The 10840-nt window shown below is 43.5% G+C and overlaps 1 protein-coding gene across 1 annotated transcript in view; it reads left to right on the forward strand.

Moving 5' to 3' along the window:
• The window catches only part of SPATC1 (spermatogenesis and centriole associated 1), a 128639-nt gene extending 121563 nt beyond the window's left edge, over positions 1 to 7076 (forward strand). Inside the window, exon 5 of the mRNA XM_033934969.1 lies at positions 6744 to 7076. Within this exon, the coding sequence (XP_033790860.1) occupies positions 6744 to 7076 (333 nt within the window). The remainder of the gene's footprint in view (positions 1 to 6743) is intronic.
• The last annotated feature ends 3764 nt before the right edge of the window (positions 7077 to 10840 follow it).

Genomic DNA, 10840 nt, shown 5'->3' on the forward strand with positions numbered 1-10840 from the left:
AAACAATATTCTATACAATTGTCAATTTATAAATCAGCGTCTTCTCCCCACTCTCTCTTCCCCATTTCCCTTCAGTGTCGTCAGCCCACTCTCTCTCCACTTTCCTTCAGCGCACGCACATAAAAACAAGCAAGTAATTTTATATCATTTTCATTCTATTCATTCATAGAAATTAAAGTCTAAATAATGTCAGTCACATAACAAAACATGATTTTACAAAAATAATTCCCTGCACAGTCAAGCCTGCAAGGATTACTAGATATCTTTCAGCAGTTCCCCTCCCTCCCTCCCCCTTAGCTTTGTAGCCAAGTCAAAATTATTTACCAACAAACAATAAATTTAAAAAAACAAAGCACACTGTACACAGAGAAAATATTAATTATCATTTATATTCCATGGGTATTCAAAGAGGTCAAGGCAGATGACTTTATACAATGTCACCTCAGTAACAACTATACAAAAATAGACAAATATACCCTCTCCCTTTTTACTAAACCGCGATAGTGTTTTTTTAGCGCAGGGAGCTGCGCTGAATGCCCCACGCTACTCTCGACGCTCATAGGCTCCCTGCACTAAAAACTGCTATTGCGGTTTAGTAAAAGGGGGCCATAGTGCAAAATATAGACAGCATATATAAATTCTCAAAACGGATACATTTTGATCACTAAATTGAAAATAAAATCATTTTTCCTACCTTTGTTTGGTAATTTCATCAGTCTCTGGTTGCACTTTATTCTTCTGACTGTGCATCCAATATTTCTTCCCTTCTTTCAGCCTCCTGTATGCTTCCTCTCCTCCAGACCTCATTTCCTCCCCCAACCTTTTCTTTGTTTCACCCTACCCCCTTCTTTCTTTCTCTCTCCTTGCTCCCTTTCTTTCTCTATGTCTGTCTTTCTCTCTCTCTCTGTCCCATTTCTTTGTTTCACCCTGCCCCCTTCTTTCTTTCTTTCTCCATGTCCCCTTTCTTTCTGTATGTCTGTCTTTCTCTCTCCGTGCCCCATTTCTTTCTTTCTTTGTTTCACCCTGCCCCCTTCTTTCTTTCTCTCTCCATGCCCCCTTTCTTTCTCTATGTCTGTCTTTCTCTCTCTCCGTGCCCCATTTTTTTCTTTCTTTCTTTCGCCCTGCCCCTTTTTTCTTTCTCTCTCCATGCCCCCTTTCTTTCTCTATGTCTGTCTTTCTCTCTCTCTGTGCCCCATTTCTTTCTTTCACACTGCCCCCTTCTTTCTTTCTTTCTCCATGTCCCCTTTCTTTCCGTATGTCTGTCTTTTTCTCTCTCTCTCTCTCTCTGTGCCACATTTCTTTCTTTCTTTGTTTCACCCTGCCTCCTTCTTTCTTTCTCTCTCCATGCCCCCTTTCTTTCTCTATGTCTGTCTTTCTCTCTCTCCGTGCCCCATTTCTTTCTTTCACCCTGCCCCTTCTTTCTTTCTTTCTTCATGTCCCCTTTCTTTCTCTATGTCTGTCTTTCTCTCTCTCCGTGCCCCATTTCTTTCTTTCACCCTGCCCCCTTCTTTCTTTCTCTTTCCATGCCCCCTTTCTTTCTCTATGTGCCAAACAAACCTGATTGAATATTTTGATTGGGTGACCGGAGAGCTGGATCGGGGACATATGCTAGATGTAATTTACTTAGATTTCAGCAAAGCCTTTGATATGGTTCCTCATAGGAAGCTCTTGAACAAACTTGAAGGGCTGAAGTTAGGACCCAAAATAGTGAACTGGGTTAGAAACTGTCTGTCAGACATTCGCCAGAGGGTGTTGGTTAATGGAAGTCGCTCTGAGGAAGGAAAGGTGATTCGTGGAGTCCCTCAGGGATCGATGCTGGGGCCGATCCTGTTCAATATGTTTGTGAGTGGCATTGCTGAAGGGTTAGAAGGAAGAGTTTGCCTTTTTCCAGATGATACCAAAATTTGTAACAGAGTAGACACCGAAGGGCGAGTGGAAAATATGAAAAAGGATCTGCAAAAGTTAGAGGAATGGCCTAATTGCCTGGCAACTAAAATTCAATGTAAAGAAATGCAGAGTAATGCATTTGGGGATTAATAATCATAAGCAACCATATATGCTGGGAGCTGAGAAGCTGATATGCACAGACGGGGAGAGGGACCTTGTGGTGATAGTGTCTGAAGATCTAAAGGCGAAAAAACAGTGTGACAAGGCGGTGGCTGCTACCAGAAGAATGCTGGGCTGTATAAAGAGAGGTGTAGCCAGTAGAATGAAGAAGGTGTTGATGCCCCTGTACAGGTCGTTGGTGAGGCCCCACTTGGAGTATTGTGTTCAGTTTTGGAGACCGTATCTGGCAAAGGATGTAAGAAGACTTGAAGCGGTCCAGAGGAGGGCGACAAAAATGATAGGAGGCTTGCGCCAGAAGACGTATGAAGAGAGACTGTAAGCCCTGAATATGTATACCCTAGAGGAAAGGAGGGACAGGGGAGATATGATTCAGACAGGTATTAACATAGAACAAAATCTTTTCCAGAGAAAGGAAAATGGTAAAACCAGAGGACATAATTTGAGGTTGAGGGGTGGTAGATTCAAGAGCAATGTTAGGAAATTCTACTTTACGGAGAGGGTAGTGGATGCTTGGAATGTGCTCCTGAGAGAGGTGGTGGAGAAGAAAACAGGGATGGAGTTCAAAGAAGCGTGGGATGAACACAGAGGGTCTAGAATCAGAAAATATTAAATATTGAAGAACTAAGGCCAGTACTGGGCAGACTTTCATGGTCTGTGTCTGTCTGTATATGGCCGTTTGGGAGAGGATGGGCTGGGGAGGGCTTCAATGGCAGGAAGGGTATAGATGGGCTGGAGTCGGTTTTGACGGAGATTTCGGCAGTTGGAACCCAAGCACAGTACCGGGTAGAGCTTTGGATTCTTGCCCAGAAATAGCTAAGAAGAAAAAATTAAAATTTTTTTATTGAATCAAGTTGGGTAGACTGGATGGGCCATTCGGGTCTTTATCTGCCGTCATCTACTATGTTACTATATTACAAAAATTGGAAAGCAGGAAAGCCATTCCAGTTCAAATTCATTCATGTGTAAACATGCTGCAGAGGGAGCAAAGGTTGCACCCATTGCAACACCTGAGATCTGAAGATATCATTCATCTTGAAAAAGAACAAGGGATATAGACAGTATTATATGTGTTTGTTATATTATTGTATTTGATGCATCATTATTGTATTTAGCATTTGTGTCTTTTACTGTATTTGATATTGTTAGCATCCATAATAATTGTTTAAACCTAAAAGAACAAAATTCATAGCCAACTGGGCCAGACTTACAAGAAAGTCTGGAGGAACATGGTGAGGTCTTGCCTGAAAATCCAAAATCTTGTGTGAAAACAAAAGATTAAAAAGTGGGCACAGGATACTAATGATTATGCCACCAATTGAATATATCAAATATAAATAGCATATACAACTTCAGGTGGCTATTTCATAAAGATCAGTTTGACGCTGAGGGCCTAATAATAACTATCTGAACAGGTCGCTAGTCCAAACTGACCAATTGAATATATGCATGGATTAATCATAAAAAAGATATTTCTTCAGCGAGCAACACACAAATGACCAGGCCACCTCCACAATTTACATCTCCGAGCTCTTCTGTGAGTAGTGATACATCTGATGATTTTTTAGAGACAAGAACCCCCAGATTCTCCAACTGGTGCCCATGTTGGTGGTCGCCTCGCATGTGACAGCGCTGGTTAGAGAATTGTGCCTGATTTGTGGAGCAGCCCTGGTAAAAAAATGAATTGTGCTTTGCGTCTGCTCAGAAAAGCAATTGCTAGGCACAGCTCCTCACCTCATCCCTCCTGTCAAAATTTAAAAAGCTCTCACAGCCAACTGAGCTGATCGTGGCAGGGGAATCCCCAACCAGCTGAGCCAGAAGGACTTCCCCTGCCAACCCATCAGTTGAGCCAGCAGGGAAAGTCCCAAAGCTGGCAGCTTCAGGAAGTCCTGCCAGCTCAGCTAATCGGGGATTCCCCTGTGATCAGCTCAGCCAGCAGGGACAGCAGCAGCAGTAGGCAGAAGACCCCCTCCCCAATTAGCAGGAGGGATGCCCACACCCTCCTGCCTGAGGATACCCCTAACACCACCACACACACCTGAAATTGGCAGGAGGGATGCCCACTCCATCCTATCTGAATGACACCCCCCTCTCAACACCCTCGATACCTTGACTGGAAGATCAGCAAGTGGGATGCCGGAAGGCCCGCCTCTTCAAAATGGCAAGCCTTCCCCTTCCTGGTGCATCCTGTGATGCACTGGGAGGGGCCTAATGCCCTGATTGGCCCAGATGCCTAAGGTCCCTCCTATGGGTAAGGGCTTCCTGTGCTATCAGAGTCTTAAATCCCCCTCCCAGTGCATCACAGAAAGGGGCCTAAGGCCCTGATTGGCTCAGGTTCCTAAGACCCCTCCTATGGTGCCTGGGCCAATCAGAGTCTTAGGCCCTTCCCAGGGTGCACTGGGAAGGGGCCTAAGCTTGAGAGGATTAAAAACCAGTTTTACCGTAATAATTTGCATTTTTTAAATTTTCCTTTGTATGTAGAAGTGCTGAAACAGTACATAGTTAATATTTTACAGTGGACTCCAACTCTGTTCTGCAAATATTTAAAGTATATTATGTTGTAACTAGTGTAAAGACTGTTGCAGTTGTGGGAGTGGGAGATCCTTTAGAGGTAAATTTGATGGTATTATTTCAATACCTTTCAAGGTTCTATGTTAGTTACCCTCAAAAGAATTTAGTGGTTAGGAACTAGTTAGCGTACTTTCATGGAGATTTGATTTATCTGTTTCCAGATGTTTCTAATAAAACCCAAGTAGTCCAAAAAAGATTTTCTGAAATTGAAACCCAGAGCACTGGTTCTGGTATGTCCTGTTTCCTGAAATGTCCTGGTCAGTATCTAGTGAAGTTTCAGAGAAAAGCTTAAGAACACAAGACCAATGGTCCATCAAGCCCAGTAGCCTGTTCTCACGGTGGCCAATCCAGGCCTGGCCAAAACCCAAGGAGTAGCAACATTCCATGCTACCAATTCAGGGCAAGCAGTGGCCTCCCCCATGTCTTCCTCCAGGAAATTGTCCAAACCTTTCTTCAAACCAGCTACACTATCCGCTTGTTTTTCTTGAACCTCCCAACTGGAAGAGTTGAGTAGAACTGAAGAAGACTTAACCTAATCTTAGGGTGTTCTTGGTGAGAGATTCTTTTCATCCATTATGGGATTTGAATTGTTTCAGGTCTTTCTTATTAGATACTGATGTATCTGTCTTTTCTTTTGCTTAATTCTTTCAGACTGTCTTGTCAATTTTTCTCTTGGATTATGGTGTGATTGTATTATTTTTGTTTATCTGATTTTCAAAGGATTTGGCTTTGTTATTTATTGCTCAAAATATTAAATTTCAGGCAAGAAACACCATGGGAAAAGTTATTGACTTTTTAATGAAACTTCAAATTAATGAAGTATGAAAAAAGCTGGACAAAACACACAGCCAAGCGCAGTATGATGAAAGTCACTTTTATTCAAATGAGCCCAATGTTAATGTACATAGATTTGATTTATTTATTCCGTTTTCTATACATGAATTTAGTCAGGTACGCAAGCATTTTCCTGTCTGTCCCAGTGGACTCTCAATCTATCTAATGTACCTGGGACAATGGGGGATTAAGTGACTTGCCCAGGACTTGAACCCACAACCTCAGGGTGCTGAGACTGTAGCTTTAATCACTGCACCACTGCTCTCTTAACCTGGGCCCCCTGTTGAAAATTACCCTTCTATGCAAAGCCTGTTGGTGCTGCTTTTTCTTTCCAGCGTTGGCTTAACCGTTAACAAACTAGATGGCAGCTTAGGGCGGCAGCTTCGGAAGGGAATAAAGAGTAGCTACAGTCACAGCAAAACATCAGACCCAGGCCTCGATGCTCAAAAACTTTATGTGCGTGTAAAAGTGGTTAAAGCCGGTCTTACGTGCAAGGAAGTGCAGCCTCCGATGTGCACAAGGGTTCTTGGCGGCTTTGGCCAATAAAGAGATGATGGTGCTGAAAAGTGATAGAATCATTATATATTATTAGACTGGATATGGGGAGTGTTTTTTTTAAGATCCATGAAGCTGAACTGAGATCTTTGTTTCCCCTGTTGGTAGTAGGTTGCAGCATTAGTGTGAATAAGCCTTCCCAAACTGATGCTAGCACATCTCTTTATTTGTTCACCAATCCCAATAGCAGCTACCAAGAACCCTATGCAAATGCATTACAAGGCGCACTCTGTGTCATAGTCAAAAAGGGCAAAATTTTCCAGCAGGTCTGAAGCTGCTGGTAGCTGCTTGTGCGTGTGTTGTGTGCCTTTAAGTCCAGCACACACAACCCACTCGCAAGTAAAAGAAAAACAAGCCCGCAGCCACTGCTCTCTCTCTACCGGCTCAGCTGGCACGGGGAGAGTGGCACTGCAATCAGCTGTACAATTGGGAGATACATGGTGGTTGACCTTAATTCTAGTAATCTCAGGGGGCATGAAAGATAATTGTGGGAAGGGGGGCAGAAGACTGGAGATTCCCCTAGGGCCTTTCCCTTTGTGTTTGGCTATAGGGTACTCCTGAACTGGGACTAAGGGTTTCAGTGGTACTTTGGATGGAGAGAGACCTGTGCTTGAGGCTCACTCTTTCCAACTGACTGGGGCTGGAGGGCTTAAGGTTACAGAAGTGCTGGGGTGGGGGCTCATCCTGCTTCTGAATCTGATCCTTGTTTTCCTGCGCAGTTTTCTATTGACTGTCAGACGAACAAAGTGAATGAAAACAAGCGCTCCGAAATGCTGAAACGTTACTCAGATATCATGAATAAACTCTGTGAGTACTGCTATGATCCCAAAGTGCATCCGCAGTTCTCCGAATATCTTGTGAACACATACGGTATTCTGAAAGAACGGCCGCAGCCCGGCAGCAATGAACTAAAATCTCTCATGGACCCCGAGACCCTGAAGAAAACAGCCAGTTCTGCGGTGCCCGCTGACGACCTGAAGGATGTCCTCATCTTACTTAGATGTCTGAAGCATTTGTCCAAGGAAGATGGAAAGCCTTTGTTTGTCTGGTAAAAGCCCTTTTTTTTCCCCAGAGCACGGCAGCCTTTACAAATGACCCATGGCAGTAGACTGCAATAAAGACCTCTGCATCTCCTCAGCCCTGTCTCGTTTACTGGGGGGGGGGGGGGGGCTATTACAGTGGATTCTGCTGTGTGGTTCTCACAAAGGCTTCTGGTACATAATTTTGGAGGGAAACTCCCTAATGTTGAACATTGTAAGACCTAGGCTTAAATTTATGAGTGTCTTTTTCAGTGGCTACCTGGAAAATATGCAAATAACTTTAAATGGTTACTCAGGGGTTAATATTGAGTCATTCAGTCAACATATCATATGAAATGTCTAACCTTAGATGGTTTCAAATCTTACTGATATTCAGTGACACTGTGCATTTAATTGTAATTTAATTCAAATATATACAGTATATTACAATACAGACGAACAAGATCATGCAAAGCAGATTACAACGTTCCATCTACAGTACAAATTTCATAAACACTAAATTAAACTAATGTCACGCTTTATGACCTTTCCCTTCTCCCCCCCGGATCCACTATGTAATCACTTACCACCTTTTAATCCACTGGGAGTGAAGTCCACGTGTCTGGGGAGCCCTTGCAAATTGTACTTTTTTTTTTTTTGAGGGGGGGGGGTTAAGTTTTAACTAACCTATAAGATTTTATCTCTGGAATGGGAAAATGATGTGCCTGACTGGAATACAGACTTTTGGTACCTTGGCCTGAAGATATTTAGAAGCCAAATTATGATCCCTTCTAAGTGAGACATTTCATGTTGTACTTATTATTTCCACAGACCATCAAAACATATATGGAGTAAATATTTGACCTCTGGTGGTAATAGTTAATGCTGCTGAATATCACTGCCTGAGCCCAGTGAGTGTTAGTTACATTAGTGCCACCCCTAGACCAGCCTGGCATTACCTGGATGGTACTGAGGCAGTCCAACAGAATATTCAGTAGTGTTGTTCAGATAACAAATTGAGCTCCAAAATAGAGAATGACACGGGGAAAAAATCTGTCCCCGTCACCGCCCCGTTCCCGGCCCACCATCCTCTGCACCGCCCCGTCACCGCCATTCCATTCACCGCCCCGTCACCGTCACTGCCATCCCTTTCACCGCCCCGTCACCGCCACTGCCATCCCATTCACCGCCCCGTCACCGTCCCCGCAGCATCCATATAAGCCTTAGTACTCTAATATTTAGCGTATTCCATTCTTATAAATCAAAGTTCCTGCTGCTGAACTAGAGAAAGAGATGTTCAGCTGGCAGGGCTTTGTTTATAAATTTTTATTAACACAACTAATATACCACCATAATGTTTCCGACAGAGGACAAGTATGCAATAAATGCATTTTGCTGTTTCAATGCCAGTGCTCAGCAGAACAACAGACAGCAATATGGACATTCACCTTATGTAGTACTTTTTTAATATATAAAAATAGGCAAAATTAGTTGCTGTTTTATCATTATATTTTCTTGCCATTATAGTATTCTTCATTGATCATTTTTCTTTTTAAATTCAAAACAAATTCAACCTATCTTGTGTCCCAGCATGAATTCATGTTTCACTCAATTGGCTGTTTCAAGGGAATTAACCCTCCAACTTCCATTTGCAAAAATACCCAATGTTGTTCCTTCTATGAGCAATATTTAAATTATGAGGAACAACATTGGGTATTTTTGCTGAATTGTGTGACACCATTTGGGCTGAACATGAAGATTGAAAATGCCTGGTTAGCCCTGGACAGATGATTTGAACAGCCAGGAGCCTGTCCTGGCCATTTAAATCATTTTGAATATCTAGTCCAATGATAACAGAATTAGGGTGATTATAGAAACATAAAACTTTGTTGATCACTAAAAACAGTGGAGACTAAGGGTCTATCAAGCTCAGCATCCTGTCTTTGACACTGGCCAGTCTTGGTCTTTGGAACTGCCCATTGTGTCAGAAGCAATAGGGATTAAGTGACTTGCCCAGGGTCACAAGGAGTGTAGTGTAGCTCTAACCACTGGATTTAGAAGTTGGCTTCTTTTGGGATCTTTAACTCATCATCGCTAGGACTCGAATCTGAGTCCGTGGCACCTAACATAGAATGGAATTAGTATGGCAAAGTAATGAAGAATGGTCCAGCAGCCCCCACCCTCCCTCCACCTCACCTTATATTCGTTCCGAGTTTGCCGGCTTCCTTTTTCCCTAGCCGCACGCGTTCAAAAAGCCGTGCATTTAGCCAGCTCCCTCCCTCCACCTCACCTTAAATTTCGAGTTTTCCGGCTTCCTTTTTTCCGAGCCGCACGTGTTCAAAAATCCGTGCACGCGCGGCTGCGCGAGTCAATCAAACTTCTCCTCTCCTGCAACTTCCTGTTTCCGGTTGTGTCAGAGGAGAAGATTGATTGACTCGCGCAGCCGCGCGTGCACGGATTTTTGAACACGTGCGGCTCGGAAAAAAGGAAGCCGGAAAACTCGAAATTTAAGGTGAGGTGGAGGGAGGGAGCTGGCTAAATGCTACGGGCGGGCGGGCGGTGGCTGCGGGGACCGCGCGATCCTTGATACCTCACTGCGGAGACAAGACCATTCACCGCCCCGCGAGCGGTGAATGGCCTTGTCCCCATCGCCGCAGCGACTGCTAGTTTTCTTCCCCGTTTTCGGCGGGTGACCCGCGGCTAAAATGCGGTGGCCGCGGGTAAACCGCCACCGTGTCATTCTCTACTCCAAAACCCTTGATGAACTAGCCCCATTACAAACCAAAACTAGAACCAGAAGACGATCAGACCACTGGTTTGACAACGAACTACTACTACTCAAAAGACAATGTAGACAGCTAGAAAGAAAATGGAGAAAAACTAACCTAGATCATATGAAAGCCGCCTGGAAAAAAATCAACAAACAATACAAACTACAATTAAAGGAAAAGAGAAAAGCTCACTACATCAACCTAATGGGCACAGAAACCCAAGACACCAAAAAACAATTTTGAATACTAAAAGATTTGACTGACACCAAACCCTACCTAGTCACTAACAACACCCCTCCCCTCCTCAGCCACCCTCTTAGCAGAACACTGCCAGAACAAAATTACTAATGCCAGAGCTGCCCTCACCAATACCCTGACCCACCTTATTGAATTTACAATACATACTACAGAAAAAGACTCAACTGCAGCAGACAGAACCTGGTCTCACTTCCCCAAACTACAATGGCCCGAATTCAACAAACTACAAAAAGTACAACCATGCATCCTGTGATCTCAATCACTGTCCACCATATCTCTTAACAACCTCCAGCACTAAATATCGTGCTCTTCTCCTACAAAGGATACAAACCATGCTCACAGACTGCCTCTTCCCTATTGACCTCAGCAAAATCATCATCACCCCGATCCTAAAATATCCCAAAGGACCAACGGACCAATCATACAACTACAGACCCATTACCTCCATACCTCTCTATGTCAAAATAATAGAAGGTCTAATAGCTAAACTCCTCACCAATTACCTAGAAGACCACTCCACACAATCTGGCTTCAGAACCAACTTCAGCACAGAGACACTACTAGGCTCCCTTATGGACACAGCTAGACAACACCTCAGTACAGGAAAAAAAATGACGCTAATACAACTGGACCTAACCGCTGCATTCGACCTGGTGGACCATAACATCCTACTACAAATTCTGGACACAGTAGGTATCACTGATAAAGTATAATCATGGTTTGAAGGCTTCCTAAAATCCAAAACATACAGAGTAAAATCAGATAAAG

This window comes from Geotrypetes seraphini, chromosome 2, assembly GCF_902459505.1.
Source record: "Geotrypetes seraphini chromosome 2, aGeoSer1.1, whole genome shotgun sequence".
In the NCBI taxonomy this organism is placed as follows: Eukaryota; Metazoa; Chordata; class Amphibia; order Gymnophiona; family Dermophiidae; genus Geotrypetes; species Geotrypetes seraphini.